Here is a 16,288-nt window from a genome sequence, read left to right as displayed (position 1 = left end):
TGTTTAATGTAATTACACAATAACCAAAGTGTCAGCAACGTATACTTTCATGAAGCAGCGCATCTTCATTCAAGTTTGTTTTAGTACTGTTTTATGTTCGTTGTATTGCATCATTTCCTCATTTAATCAAGTAAACTATACTTCTTGTACTTTAAATGCAGTAAAAGTACGTGTATACATTAAAGCTGTTAAAAAATACAGAAGTCTGCGTTTTTCTCTATTTAAAGACCGTTAATTAGCGGTGAGCAGATGGCGCGGTTGGCTTGACCCTGCTTGACTCTGGTCAAGAAAGCGATTTCCGAGTCTACTTTACTCGAGACAGAGACAAGACTGAGTCCAAATGTCACTGAGACCAACACCGAACTCGACATCTATATCAAGAACCACAGAATCACAAAATGGAAACATGCAAATTAGTGGCTTGTTCCGATTTTTCTAAATATGTAGTTCTTGTCACAATTTTCCAATACACAATTTACACTTCTGTTTAAAAATTATTTTCTAGCTGTAGTATGTAGCCAGTGTAGCATCCATTAAAACATTTTTCAAGCATCAGCGAATTTAAGTAATGCAATCTGTCAAAACATTCAATATACAGTTTTACATTTTTGCGGAAAAAATTATGAAAGCGTTCTACAAATATCAATGTTCTGCTTATACTACAATTAAAACTGTAACTGCTCCTATTATCTCTGCATATAATTGACCTCTAAATGTCATTACCAGCGTAAATCTGAAAAGAAAATCCCTTACCCATGATTTGGAGTCCTTGTGGTGCTGCTCTGCAAATGATTTAGCTGGCAGTAGCTCTAGGTAAAGTACCCGCCTTTGAATCAGGAAGTTTATGCATTAAGACCAATGGGTTTCTAGATCCAGATAGATGCAGTTAGAGAATTTGTCTTTTCAGAACACAGTACTATTGTTTCCATAGATGTGCAGTATAAGGATACATCAAATAAAAAGGGCATTTTCTTGTGTCAAAAAATTATGAGCACATGGAATATGGAGAACTTCTCGTTATTTTAATCTGTATCTTGTAATGTATATACGTAAAGCTGACTTTCATTCTGAATACCATCTGTACTCTGTGAAAAAACAGAGTTCAAGGCTGGAAAGTCTTAACATTAACAACTTGGTAGATTTTTACCCATTACCATCATACATTTTTATTGGGCACCATGTCATTCCAATGAAACACTGTGTTGTTGAAGTAAGCATGGTCTGTGGTGGAAACCATACTACAAATTCACAAATAGTATATTAGAAAGATATCACAAAACAAAAAAGGGTTTTCATATACATGTACTTGATATCAATGTAATGGCAGTTTTTCTTTTTAGGTGTACAGTCATAAGCAATCTTCCATGATTCCAAAAAACAATTGACTCTGGGCAAATGTGGTTACACACCGCCATCAGTGAGGTGTTGCTTGACCATCCAGACATGACAAAGGATATTCTAGAAGAGACCTTACATTCCCTTGGGCTGGAGACATATGATGATTTTAAGTTTATTGAGGAAACTGATTTGCTGTCAGTATTGAGGCCAGTTCAAGCCCGCAAAGTCCTGGCTGCTTGGACGCTGAGATGAAAGTCAGAAATAGTCATAGTAGCCTGCATTCAAGATAAATATAAAATATAAAAGCATTCACATTGTATTCTATAAATCATTTTCTGTGTATGTGTTTTTTGCAGGCCAGACTCCTGAAACCAATAGCTTTTCTGTTGGTGCCCACCTGCATTCTTGCAGTCACTTCCACCCAGAAGTTCATCCTTAACCTCGTCCAACAGCTGTTACTTTTATAAGGTGTGCAATTAATCATCGGTCCAATACTCAGTCGATTTGATCATATATAATCACTTCATGACGTCTCATTCGGCGCTAGTCTTTTCTGCTCCAGATTTGAAACATTGCACTAGTGATAATCGCTGTTTTAGCTGGCATTCCATCCTTATGATAAACCTTTGAGAAACATAGGAAAACATTTTGCAAAGTGCTTATTAAGATATTTAAATATATTAATAATTGTGTTTAATGTAATTATACAATATCCATTCAAACTGTCAGCAATGTACACTTTCATGCAGCAGTGCATCTTCATCCAATTTAGGCCTGCACATATTTAAAAAGTAACCACATTTACACATTTTAAGTTTGTTTTAGTACTGTATGTTTTATCTTTGTTGTATTGCAATATTTGCTAATTTAATCAAGCAAACTATACTTCTTGTACGTTAAATTTAGTAAAAGTATGTGTTTACACCAAATCCTTTTTTCTCTGATCTCTATGGTATTTGGGGGGAGACGAAACTCAGTGAGCTTTCACAGGAAGTAGAGATGTTGAGCAAATTAACCACTGTGGTTGTGTGACGGTTAGGTCGTTGGTGAGAGGTACTGTGAGAAACTTGAACAAATGTATAGATAATGAACAGAAGAAAAATGTGTTGGAAACATTGCTAAGTCAGCGCTAAGTAATCTGAATAATCTACTTTTTGAACAAACCAACATAGGGCTACAAAAATAACAGGCTCTACATTATGTTCATCGAATTCCATTAAAAATAAATATTCAGGCCAATCCATAAAGTTTGTTGGTGAACTGAGGGTGAATCTAAGACCATGTGTCATATGACCCTGAATAAAGTGTGATTCAAAGAACAATACCTTCATTAAGACAGTCATCAAAATGTGTAAGCAATACCTAATCACTCTAATTTAATATAATATTTCATTATAATCCTATAACTGTAACATCACTTTGATCCTCTAGAAGTTTTTAATTTTTTCTCATGGCAGGTTGGGCCAGTGTTCACACAGTTAAATCTGGTTTATATCCAGTAAACTTACTTCATAGCAGGCTTGTTTTCCATGTATGTTGCAGTAGCAACTAAACTATTCTGTGCCCAGTTATTTTAATGAAAAACCAAACTGGAAACTCAAAGTCAACAGATCTGCAAGGTGCTAAACCTGCTTGCTGAAATATTCCCCAGGTGACTGATCAGGTATCATTTCTTGTTAATATTTTTAGAAAAAGAAAAAGAAAACCCTAATATTGTTAATAGATATTAACAATATTAATATTATTAATAGAAAATAGCAAACAAACAATGACATTGCTTCATTTATATTTGTTATACATGTTCAACTGTATTTCTTCTTTTTTCAGATAAAAGTTTTTTGACCTGACTTAGGTATGACATAAAACAACTTTAGAAATGACAAAGTGTTGGACAAATATTTGGTCTAGTGTCTAAACCCTTCCCAGTTCATGAAGGGTCTCATAATTATCTGACTGGATGATGTGTTCAGTGTATTTGAAGCATGAGATACCTCATAATATTTCAAAAGTTCTACCAGGGTGATCAAACTTGTTAGACTGTGAAATTACTATATCATGTGCCTGCACTGCTATGTACAATCAAAGAATAAGTAACCATAAAGTACCTCAAAGTGGGGGAGGTGTAGATGAATAGCCGCACCTTGAAAGCAGTCTATATTGAACAGGTGTTGCGACCCCGCATAGGCTGTGAGGCCATAACATGGAAAAAGAAATGCAAACGGATAATATAATGGAAGTTGTGAGAAAGTGAGAAGCAACAAAACAAACAGAAGCACAAATGGAAGGTGTTTTTCAGTGTATTTTACAGAGTTTATGGTTCATAAACAAACAAACAAACAATCATACTGGTGCAAATGTCTTCAGAAGTGACCCAAGCCAAAATAACAAACAAAACCCACTCTAATTAAATAAAACTACACACTCACTAATCCTAACACAAGAAACCTACAACAAACTTTTCTAACTCCCTAATACAAAAACAGAAACAAAACCCACAACCAACAAAAATGGCAGTCACTCCCTACCACCAGTGTCCAACACCAAAACACCAAACAAACAATATTTAAACAATCGATATATATGTATCAGCTACCAAAGCAGGAGGGGCAAAGCCAAAGAAGAAGCCCAAAAATGGGGAAAAACAAGGTCATACACAAATTGTCATACAAATTTTAAATCACAGCAAACCAGCTCCAAACTAACAGTCTCTTTTCTCTCTCTCTCCCTCTTGCTCTTCTGGGAGTGGCCTTTAAATGGTCGACACAGTTGGCTGGGAAACCCGGCAAGGAATAAGGCGGAACACACACACACACACACACACACACACACACACACACACACACACACACACACACACACACACACACACACACACACATATATATATATATATATATATATATATATATATATATATATATATATATATATATATACATATACATACACACATCTTTCCGTAACACAGGGGTCCTGGCCTAAGCCATCCATGAGACAGGTATCCCAGGAGACGATTCTGTACATCATCTCCCTTTTCCCCTACAAACACAAGGTTGATAATTTTACACTGATTTTAAACTGGAAATGACCAGCATGAGGACACTGGAAAGAGTTCTTGACGTGGATCTTGGCGTGGATGACGCTGCCTGTCCTGATCCAGCTCCTGTCCCTGGCGTGAGAGATGCCACCCATCTTAATCCAGCTCCTGTCTCCAGCACAAGAGATGCTGTGCTTCCGAACTTCTTCAGCCATACCTCGCAGCCAGCCAGTGACTCTTACGGCCTCTCAGTCTACTTCTCAGGCCCATGTAGCTACTAGGTCTACACCTTGTACAATTCCTGTAACTCCTCTGCCCCCTGAGACTGCTACCCAGCCCCCATTAATGCGCCCATGCCTGCTTCTGTTTCCTCAGTTCCTGTTTTGCCTGCTCCTGTTCCTTGTTTTGTCCATGTTCCTGTCCATGCCTGTTTTGTTACCATAGAGAAACCTGTTACTCTACCATGTGGCATCAGTGTTCCCTTGCCAGTTCCAGTACTTGTAACCATGCCTATTGTCTATTTTGTTCCTGTGACTGTCTCTGTTGTGATGAAAATACTTACCTCTGTCTTTGCTTCTGTTCCTGTCCCCGTTCCCACAGCTGTGCCCAATCCTTATGTTTCTCCTCTCTTCTCCTGTTTCTGTGCCGTCCTCCTGTTCCAGCCATGTCTGCAGTCCCACTCCTTTTTCCCATCTGGCTTCTGTCCCTCAAACTGTCCCAACTCCGCTACCTGTTCATGGTTTAGCCCACTTGTGTCCCTCGAGTTCCTGTGTCCAGATCAGCTTCCTCAATGTCTTCTGGTTCTGTCTCCTGTCCTATCTCATCGTCCCTAGCTCCTCCTTTTGTTCCTGTCTCTGCTTCTTGTGGTACTCCTGTTCCTACTCCCTGTCCTGCCTGATCGTTCTTCTCTGTTCCTACGTCTGTTCCTGGTCCTATCCTGTTCCCCGGGCTTATGTATCCGTTGCCTTGTCTGTTCCTGTTGTGTTTCCTGTTTCCGTCTGTTCTTGTGTCTTGTCTGGGTCCTATTCCTGCTCCACGTCTTGCCCGTTCTGCTTGTCGGTGTCTCGTCCTAGTCCTGTGTTCTGTTTTGCACGCCCCATTGTTGCGCGCTTTAGTGGGGGGTTCTGTCACGAATGGCCGCCCTCCTGCAGTCCCTGTTTCCATGGTTTCCCTGTCGTGTCTGTTTTCCTTTACTTCCTTGTTCTGTTCCTTGGTTTCATTTTCTCCACCCATCTTCTGTTCCTTAATTTCAGTCCTTGTTTTGGTTTTCCCTGTGCTTATGTTCACCTGTGTCTGTGTCTGAATGTCTTGTTTATTTAAGCTCTGTGTTTGGTTTCCCATGTTGTCAGTTATTTGTTAAGTCTGCTCATGTGTGGAGTTGTTGTCAGTTTCACCATTGTTGTCCTTGTTTTATCTGTTTGCCTAGTTCGTGTTTTATTTTGCCTTAGTGTTTTCCTCGTGTCTCTGTTTTATTTGCCTCCCTTGTTCTGTTTCCTGTGTAAAAAACCTCCTGCATCTGCATTCTGCCTCTAGCCTTGTCCCTGCACATATGTTAGAATATATATATATATACACACACCACCTAAATGAAAACTATGACTAAACTACTCAGATCAGAAGGTGTTTTAGATTAAACCATGTGGGGGGAAAACACAGTGACTGTTAACAAACAAAGTTCTTTCTGATTGTCACTTAAGCAATAAATTGTGTCCCCCTGCAGAGTACTGTGATTGAGTTGCATATGGTGTTAAATATCAAGTGTCATGGGTAGCTTCTGGTGTAAAATGGAATTTAAAAGGGGAAGTTAAATGTATCCTCTGACTCCATCAACTAGACAGAGATAGAAAGTGCAACCCCCCCCCCCCCCCCCCCATAAATCAGTTTGGTTGCTTGTGTGTATGCTTAATGTTCCAGTATGTGCCCTCTGTCTTAATACCAAAATACCCAAAAAAGAAATTTGGACATGAAAATTAGCCATTTGGCTAAATATCTCACCCTTACATCATAGTATAATAATGATGATTAATGTATTCTGGCCCTGTTATATAGATACATAAAAGTAACAGTAAATGTAAACAGTGTACTCAATAAAAACTTACTGGATAAGGGATAAAAATAAGACTGGCAGTGCAAAATGTAGTTTATAACAACACACACAAATTCACTGCCCCCTTTTGACTTGGTAGACCATCTGAAAGGAACTCATTCTCTTTTTAATCTCATTCTCTGTTTGTTTCTGTTTGATTCCATCCACATCCTCTTTGATCTCATCTAGTTTGTTGAAAATCTGTCATAAGAACTTGGGCAGCTTAATTGTTCTCTTGGGTTTGGGTATTTCAGCAGAGTCAGCAGTGGAATGAAGAACCGAATCCAGAGTTGTGAGATAGAACTGTGGAATATGAAGCATAAACACATATTCTGCCAGATTTTGTGGCATCTGACTGCTCTGGGTCATTCACTGGGAATGATGATAAAAAGTGGATTTCAGCTTAAGTCCAGTGCAGTCAAGAACTTTCTTTGACTCTTTACTCTTTATACTTGATCGTGAAATTGTCACGGTATGCTCCCCTTTCCACTGGTCAAGCAGTGGGCCGAACCGCGTGACCAAGGGGAGTTCATTGTTAGTCTTGTTAGTAACCACGCCCCTGTTGTCAGCGCACACCTGTACATGGTTTAGTGTTGTGATGTCTGTGTGTATTTAAACATCTTGGTTGGTGTGTGCTGTTGGTGTGTCCATCATTACTTTTGTCATTTCCTATGTTTGTGTTTATGTTCCATGTTATTCGTATTCGTGTTCACAGTTTGTGTGTGTGCCATTGACTTTCACGTGTGTTAATAAATGTCTATCACTGTCAAGGGAGTCTGTACATCCTGCTCCTTGCCCTGCAGCAGTTGAGCCAAAACAGAAATGAAACATTTGGCCACATTTTCAGAATTTTAACTTAGTTTCCTCAGTTTAGCATAATATTGGTTCTTATGTTTGAATAAAAATAGTTTGTAAGAATATACAGTTCGTACTCTCTGGAGGACAAGGAGTGGTTTATGGATTAAGGAAAGCATTGGAAAGGTTCTCATTGTTTTCACAGAAAAGCACTGACAACCGAATTAACATGGAAGATCAGATGGGGACACTGCCCACTCCTACAACACCTGTAAATCACAACACCTAACGAATTTGGGTAATTGAGAATTGGAGGCATATTGGTGTCTTATCAACAATTTCTGAGTTGAACCTTCGGTTTCAACTTTTCGTCAACAACACTCTGAACGAACTCTTATCATGAAAAAACACTGAATGAATTATCATAAAGAGACATCATAATTCTTCAAGATATTTATGAGCTTGAATAACTGAATCCATGCAACAGTCTGCAACAGGTGCACAAGAATCTACTCCTGCAATTCTCAAAATATCAACCAGGAGCCAGAAGCTTTTGGCATGTCAGTTGAAAAATATGTAATGTAAATATATGTAAATATAAGCTTTTTCCTTGATTTTACTCTCCAGTGTTGGCATGGTTTTATTGTTTATACTGTAAAATTATACAAATGAGAGATCCGTGATTGTGTATTAATGTTGTATGTGTACGCTGATGATGATTTCTTTGTACATTACATTATTCATACTATTATTATTCTTGTCTTCCTCTTCCAATTGGTTCCTTATTAAATGTTTGTTAATGTTTTACCTATGTTTGTGTACAGTTTTGGTATAGATTCATGTCACTTAATTTCATTTAAATCACATTTGATACTGTCCATAAATGACGGCTGATTCTGGAACACCATCCAACAGTTTCTAATAGTAAAGTTTCAATTTCTGATCAATTGTCTTATATTTATACATATTCATTTATGATCTTTGTTAATATCATCTTGATCTGGGGCCCAGAGTTTGGTGATACACCCCTGGCTACATCCAGAAATAAACTCACAATAAACTGCAACACAGGAATGAAATGCTGAAAATTTACAAAAAAAAACGGTGCATTCAGAGTGGGATTTCTGGAGAATGTTTGCAAATAAATGGCTGAAAATTGGTAAGCAGGTACTTATATTAGTGATTTATTTGATTATGCCAGATTGGGCCCCTCTGGGCATGCTAGAGGGCCCAGGTGCAGTAGGAGTTAAATTCTTTATAAATCAGGACAGAAAAAAACTAAACTTTGCAATGCAAACCAGGTGTATTATTTGCAAACACCTTTCAGTACAGTCATCATAGTTGGCATGCAGACCAGTAGTAATCTTTTCAAGTTTCAGGTCAAAGAAGGCCACAGGAAGCCAAAACCAGCCTCTAAAAGGTTAATTTCATGTGTTCATTTGTGAAAAATGAAAAATCATTTGTTCATTTTCTTTCTCATACACACTCACAGGTGCAACTGGTGTGTAATATGTAGCAATGATTTGAATCATTTACATTGCAAAATTCCATGTATAAATAGGTACAGTTGAAAGACAAATGTTTGAAGCCTTTGAAATTAGGTGCCATATACCAACATGGGACATTTTACTGTAACATTTTCCCTGAGAAAATAGTTTAATCAATTAAAGTTATTGATGGAAATAGCCTATTAACCTTAATATTTAATACGTTTGCTAACTTCACTGAAATTTCCTCCAACCAAAGCGTATTTTCTTTAGCTACCTTTTCTCTAGCTGCTGATCACTACTACAGAGTAGTAGTACTGCTATGAGTACTGCTATGCAGTACTGCTGCAGTTATATTACAGTTTTAGATGTCTTATGGCCTTCAAATAACACCTGTCACGCAGCCCTCCGAGCCTGTAGCCCTAGCCAACAAGCAAAACATTCCAGGTCTACACTCCACTTCCCAAAATCCCCAGGGAAGTCAGGTGGACCTCCACCCCAATCACCCAATCAGACAGTGTTCCTAAGATCAACTTCCCAGACTACTGATTGGGTTCACCTGCTCCTCATTTTATCTATAAGAGCATGTCTGATCTTCCCTCGTTACAACACTGCATTTAATGGGATTAAGGTCTGCACTCTGACATGAATTAATATCTATAGTTTTACAGTGAATTGTTGAGTTAAATACATATTAAACAAACAAACAACATGAATAACTGATTACATATTTTAGTGAATAAGTACTGAATTGCATTAATACTCAAATTTAGTGCAAATAAAACTTGAAAGTTAAAATAATACTCAATTTACTGCTTAATTTACTGCTTAGATACATTTGTAAATGTTTTGTAAAGTTTTGTATATGTACACATCAGTCAATCACACACTCTCACATCTACATTAGGCATACACCAGGTAGATTATGTTTTGTTTCATTATTTTGGCATCAACCCTCCCTGATGATTGTGCTCAGGTTGTATTGTGTGTTTTTAATTAAATAATATGTCCTGAGCCCTCTGATACTCACCTGTGTTGTGTTCTTCTGCTGGCTTATGCTATGGCCTGTGGTAAACCCTGCATTCCCGTTTTTACCATGTAACAGGGCTCTCAGTTCAAAATGTTCCCAAAGTTGTGTTTGGGTTCCAGCTACAGACTGTCCTACAGAAGGACACTGGAGACATGGAAGCAAAATACTGTCCCTTGCAAAATTAATAAATAAGTCATCAAAATTAACATAAAAAGATTAATCTACATTACAAATGATACTTTAACATTTTGTGCTGTCATATTTTATTTTTAAAGTTTATCCCAATGATTTCAAAGTAAGTAATATTGTATTTATTTAAGAAAATAATTTGTTACAAAAAAATTGGTAATCTGAAGAAAAGATGTGAAGATCAAAGAGACAATTAAGGAAATTAGAGACAAAGTTACAGATATGCTCAAGATAGGAAAAGGTTACATAATAATATCCAAGTGTTTTGTGTGGGAAAGGAAGCTGCATCACACCACCTAGACAGTGCCTAGACAAGGCTGTCTCAGAGAGGTCTTACTTGGAATTATGCTGCAATATTGAACCTTTCTTGGGGTTTACATCACAGACAGATGCCCTGACATTCTGCTGTAGAATTTCTTCATATAGCTTGGAAATCATTGGACTTGTTAGTGCCCAGCGAAGTCCAAGCCATTCAATTTCTGAGGTAGCAAAGCAACTCCATATTACATCCCCTCCATCATGCTTCATGCTTTCTACAGTACCTAGACATTACAACCTCGCCATTCTGCTCTCTACAGTACCTACATTATAACCATCATGCTTCACCGTTGGGATGCGCTATTGATATTTGGTAGCATGCAGTATTTTAGATGTACTGTCTCTGTCACGTTCACGGTCCGGAGCGTCTCCCGTTTCCCTGGCTTCCTGATCACTTCCGTGTTTTCTAGCGTCCGCCTGTTTCCATTGTTTCCCTGGCTCGTGTGTTATTTTGGTTCTTAGTCCTTAGCTTGGTTTTCCACACCCGTCATTGCTTTCACTTGTTCCTCGTTTCTAGTCTTGTTAAATTCAAGTATTTAAACCTTGTATCTGTGTCTCATGTGTGTTGGTCGTTGTCTATTTCTATGTCTACGCCATTTTCTGACTCTGGCTCGCTCACTTCTAGTTGCGCTATACTTATCTTCATCCAAAGTTGTTACTCACTCTGTTTACACTCACCTTTCTCTCTGTTCTACAGTTTCCGTTACCATCCCAGTTCCCGTTTGTCAAGTTTATTCTGTTCTCTTGTCCGCTGTATGTTATATTGGTGTTTTCGTCTACGCTGCTCTCCCCGTTAGTATTAGCTTGTGTGATTATGCTCTCTTTCCTCGTCAATGTTCTTCCGTCGCTTCGATTCTGCTTAGGTTTTTCCTCTCCTTTTCATACTCTAGTGTTGTCAGCGTTTCCTTTGCGTTCCAATTACCTTTTGTCCTTTGTCTTGGTTATTGTTTGTTTTTCTTATGCTGCCCAATTCTGTGTATTCCTCGCTAGTCCGAGTTTCATTCCTCATCATTGTTCTCCATTAGTGTTTATGCCCGTTTTGCCTAATTCTCTCCCTCAACCCGTTGACCTGTTTGTTCGTAGTTCTATTCTGTAGTACTAGTCTGTTTCTGTTATTAAACTTATTTATTCCATTCGATCCGTCCCGTTCCTTATGTCTTCCTGAGTTAGTTCTGTTCTTTCTCACGTCCAAGACGCCGACACTTAAGCGTGTTCGCCCTTCACCTCCCCAACGTCAGACAGGATAATAACCGCATTTTTTTCTAGATCCCAGGCATCAACAGCACAACCAAGGAATGCCAAGGCGAATGCCAACTTTCAGTTATATTTCTGTAATATAGATCAACAAAAATTAAAATGTAAAGGACAACTCAGAGAAACCTAGGAAAAAAATAAGAAAATAGTCTCTCAAAAATAGAAATGGAGAATCCTCTAAACACAACAAAACAATCATAAATCTAATAAAAACGAGATGGTGAAAAGATAAGTAAATGCAACATTTTTAATACACAGCAAACTATTTTGCAACACTGCAATGTTAATGTTCATTGGTATGTTTGATTCTAACCTGCTGTACTGTACTAGGATCTATTCTGAGTAAATGATAAAGCACTTTTGTAAGTCGCTCTGGATAAGACCGTTTGCGAATTGCCGTAAATGTTAATGCAACTCCACACAAAATATGTATTAAGTATATGATGCACAATGGCACACCAGACTGTCATCGATTTACATTCTATCCTATGACTTCTCTAGACATAATACTGTGAAGGACAAAAGTAAACATGTGAATATTGCTCCCCTAGTACTTTGGTGGTCTTTTGCAAGCATGAGATGGGAAGCGATGCTTTTCTATTGGAAGCCAGTGGTTTCCTACAGGAACATCATCCTCTGAACATCATTCTTGTCCCGTGTTTTTATGTCAGATTCATGAACACAAATGTTATCAAGAACAATGCTTTCATACAGCTGCCTAGCTACCCTTTAGATTGTGTTCACCGGTTTGAATCCTCAAACATGTGTACTTGTCTTTGTGGGCATCCACTAGAATAACAACTTGGTGAATTTCTTCCATTTGAAAATTGTGAACCAATAAAAATAACCAATAAATGTCCATTATGTCTTCCAGCACTGTTAGCAACTTCAGTAACTTCTTTTCTAAGATTAAACAAAATCAGGCCAAAATATTTTATTCATAACTGTTGATTCATCCTCAGGAAATATCTGGAATTTCCAATCCTTTCTCAAAGGCATCATTTTCTAAGAGGTTTATATACTTGTTCATCAATAACCATTAATGTTTAAGCCATCGCTTCACTAAAGATATAGCATTTTGTATTAATTAGTGTGACTTAGAAGTAGATTAGATAACATTTTAGAAGCCAATCATGCAAAATCTAAGGTAATTCTGTAGCCATTTCATTGTGTTCACATGGTTTGCACTATTGTGGGACTCTAAATGAACAGCAACAGAGTTTTAATATACTGTATGTTATGGGATGCAATAGTAGCTAATTGTGATGACCAGTATCTTCAAACATGAAATAAAACCACTTACTAAAAGTAAAATCCATTTAATTATTAGACTGTTACAGCATTAGTTTTTGCAGTATCACTTTCTTTTAACACATTTCATTATAAACTCATGACTACTTCAAAATAATTATTCAAAAATGCCATTTCCTGCTTTCACACTATACATTTTTTAAATTTATTATAACCAATTATAAAGTATTAATAATGGCATGTAGGTTATCTAACTCTGTATTTGGTTACAAAGAAGAGGCAGCAGGTCCCAAATGGTTAAAGCTTCTAATTAAATATTTGATTACACCTTGCTGGGTCCAGTCTCCAGATCTTTTATTAAGAACGGCTGCTTCTCTTTAAGTATTCTATAGAATTCATCTTTCATGTTTTGGCCTCCTGACCTAAGTGCTTGGATTAAGATCCTCATTTGCTCCTGTGGGGTTTTTTCAGTGTGTATTTTGTCGTACGTTTCATCAGTAATCATCTTTTTGCTTAGTAGACAGTCTGCTATCTCCATTACTGAGGTGACTCGACCGATGAGCTTGTCCATGTGTTTATCCACAAAGTGAACTTCTGAAACACAAAGACCCAAGTCATATTCATGTGTACGGATTAAACTTTATTCTAAAGACATCATAAGTCAAAACCCATTTACTAACATTATACTGGCCTGAAAACTAAATGTTCCTAACTTACATGGACTCAGCTTATTGCTCTGATTGTTGCCTGCAAATAATGATAAATATAGGCTGCAGACTAGAAAGTCTAGAGAAGACTAGTTTGCACATAGAAAATACTAGACAGTAATTTGTAACTTGGTAACAATTTTTAACTATCAGTTTGAGACTCAATAATGCTGAGACAGTAACCTGACAGTTACCGTCTCAGACAGTCCTAATTTATACCAAGTAGTTTGTTTATTTATTCCTGTAGTTTATTAAGAAGCATCATACCTGCTGGCGTTTTCTCTGCACTCTGACCTAGAGTGACACAGAGGACATCTTGGTGAATGTCTGAAACACTATGGGCTAGTTTCCCCAGACACAGATTAAGTCTACACATTTACCAAAAGAAGATCACTGCAACTTATCCCAAGTTTAAAATATCTGGGAAAACCAGCCCTATGTTTGTAGGCCAAGATAAAAAGAAAAAAAACAAAACCCTCAAGTATTGAATATGCGTGCTCCTTACAGCATGTCAACAGTTTTAATGTAACTGTAGTACCAAAACAAACAAAACACATACAAAGTTTAAAACTCTATAGATTTTAAAATTTACACTATTTACAGCTGGTGAAATTATTTTTCACCCAACAGCTGCCATTCCTATTAAGGATGACATGCAGGGACTTAAAAAAGGTTATTCAAAATCCAAATTAAATTTTAAAAAAAGCAGTAAACGCATACAGCATCCGCTAAACGTTACAGCAGTGGGCTTGAATATACAGTATACATACTGACCATATTTAAATAAATCTACCTTTTCTTGTATACTATAAAATATCTTGTACCAGTGCTAATTTTTCCATCTTTCACCAAAGCCTTGGGTTGGGATGCATCTGAGAAGTGTGACTTAACCTCCCCCAGTTATCCAATGACGCCTTTAACGCATTGTCTCACTAAGTACTACAAACTGGAGAATGTAAACCTTGTAAAAGAAATCCAACTTACATTTCTCCATTTTTTCACTTATCATAAAGACCTGATGTGGCTCCCACACCTCCATTCCATCTTCATCTAAAACACTCACTGTAATATCTTCAGCCTCAGAGAAGACCACAAAAGTGGGGTGATGGTTGGGGCCATAGTGACAGTCAAACTCTGCAAGCTTCAAAAGGAAATTAGCATTTGAAGAGAAGTTAACTGAAAACATGACACCACTGTAAACCTTTCAAGAAATCCATTTTGATCAGAGTGCTCAAGCTGTAGTTTACCTTTGGCTGGGGTTCATATGGATCACATGATGCTTTGTATTTTCTACCAGGAATCAGCTGGCATCTGGAGCTGGTTTCAAAATATGTACTGCCTTCATGCTTTTTCTGCACCTATATAACAAGTGTCAGGATGTTTGCCACTGGGGTACATAAAATTTCCTATTTACATAACGCACTAAAACTGATCGCCACAGTTACTTCCATGGTGGTCAATTCACTGATATTCACTAGGTGCAACTGCTTTTCATTACTAAGGAGGCTACCACCAGCAAGGGGGAGTCACTGTCACATATTGTTCATGACTACATTAACAAATACTGATTACCTCTTCAGCTGGTACATTTCCTGGCAACAAGTGTATGTCCAGTTTATTCCTGATTTTCTCAATAGTCATTTCTTTATAGAAGAGCAACACTTGAGCACTGATGGGGCTGGAGTAATGGATCATGTTTTTGAGGAGGCCAAAGAGGGTGTGATCCTGAATTCTAATAATCACATGTGTGTTTGTCACTTTCAGTGGCTTTAAGGTCTCTACCTTATTAATAAAATTTGCCACAGTGAGTTCCATCTGATTTTCTTCTGTAAACAAGAGGAAAACATTACAGCCTATTCAGAGACAGTATCTAAACATGAATTGTCTTCAAGTAGTGGTTAAACTATCAGGCAGGAAAATTCCACCGAAGGGATGATTTTTCAACAAGCTGACAATTCAGAAATCATTTAACAATTTAAAAATCATTATCATTTTCCAACTTCAACGCACATGAACACTAAACCTACATAAAGGGTAAAAAACAGTTTTGTTCAGATCAGGCAAATGTGAAGAACACTGATAGCATTCAGCTGAATATACAACTCCAGCAATATTATTAATCTAAATACAGGTTGAGTATAGGAGAATAAAAATCTTAATAATAAATGCACCAAAAATAAAGATTTTTTTTGTACCATAGACTGTCTCACAGTGTGGCAGGTGTAGATGACTGACTGAACCTTCACAGCAGTTTATTTCGTACAGGGGTCCTGCAGGCTGCATGTGACCCAAGCCATCCAAGAGATGGGTATCCCAGGAGACGATTCTGTACTGCACCTCCCCTTTCTCCTCCATCTCAAACACAATGTTGGTGATTTTACACTGGAACTGACCAGCATGAGGGCACAGAAAGCTGTAGGTCAGAAAATCCAGAATACAAAAACATGTTGAATATCACAGCTAAACAGTTTGTGTTATGGTAAAAACTGTAATAAACAAATAGTACCTGTATGTAGACGTAGGCATGCCCTCTAAATGGATTTCTTTCATTTTAGGAATGAAAACTTTACTTTCTGTTGAGGCCTATTAAAGTGAATAACAGTAGATTAAAAAAGTACACTGGACTGGATTTTTCCATTTGCTGAACTCACAAACTGAACTGTGAATGTATGTATATTTGTAACGCGGGATGGGAGGGTGTTGAGCGAACACACTTGCGAAGTGCTCCGTTTATACGAAACTAAAGTACTCTGGGAAGCCATAATACAAGGGACGGTGGGATAGAATCATGTAATG

The 16,288-nt window shown here is 37.6% G+C and overlaps 1 protein-coding gene across 1 annotated transcript; it reads right to left on the bottom strand.

Moving 5' to 3' along the window:
• Positions 1–12,897: 12,897 nt before the first annotated feature.
• LOC118241591 (apoptosis-associated speck-like protein containing a CARD) lies at positions 12,898–15,697 on the bottom strand. Its single transcript, XM_035527526.1, has 6 exons — positions 15,688–15,697; positions 15,275–15,318; positions 14,740–14,850; positions 14,477–14,633; positions 13,760–13,786; positions 12,898–13,379 (listed from the first exon to the last, which is right to left on the bottom strand). The coding sequence occupies exons 2-6, from the start codon at positions 15,305–15,307 to the stop codon at positions 13,108–13,110; spliced, it is 600 nt and encodes a 199-aa protein (XP_035383419.1). The 5' UTR covers positions 15,308–15,318; positions 15,688–15,697; the 3' UTR covers positions 12,898–13,107.
• Positions 15,698–16,288: the final 591 nt, after the last annotated feature.

This window comes from Electrophorus electricus, chromosome 6 (genome assembly GCF_013358815.1).
Source record: "Electrophorus electricus isolate fEleEle1 chromosome 6, fEleEle1.pri, whole genome shotgun sequence".
In the NCBI taxonomy this organism is placed as follows: Eukaryota; Metazoa; Chordata; class Actinopteri; order Gymnotiformes; family Gymnotidae; genus Electrophorus; species Electrophorus electricus.
The sequence above is the reverse complement of the archived record's forward strand: the minus strand, read 5'-3'. Positions and strand labels throughout refer to the sequence as shown.

Bases quoted from the DNA above. Each gene is read 5' to 3' on its own strand.
- LOC118241591 (XM_035527526.1), bottom strand. From the start codon at position 15,307: ATGGAACTCACTGTGGCAAATTTTATTAATAAG. The intron at 14,634-14,739 runs GTAAACTACAGC...TTCCTTTTGAAG, and splicing joins CATATGAACCCCAGCCAAAG to CTTGCAGAGTTTGACTGTCA. The intron at 13,787-14,476 runs GTAAGTTGGATT...GTGTCACTCTAG, and splicing joins AAGTGAAAAAATGGAGAAAT to GTCAGAGTGCAGAGAAAACG.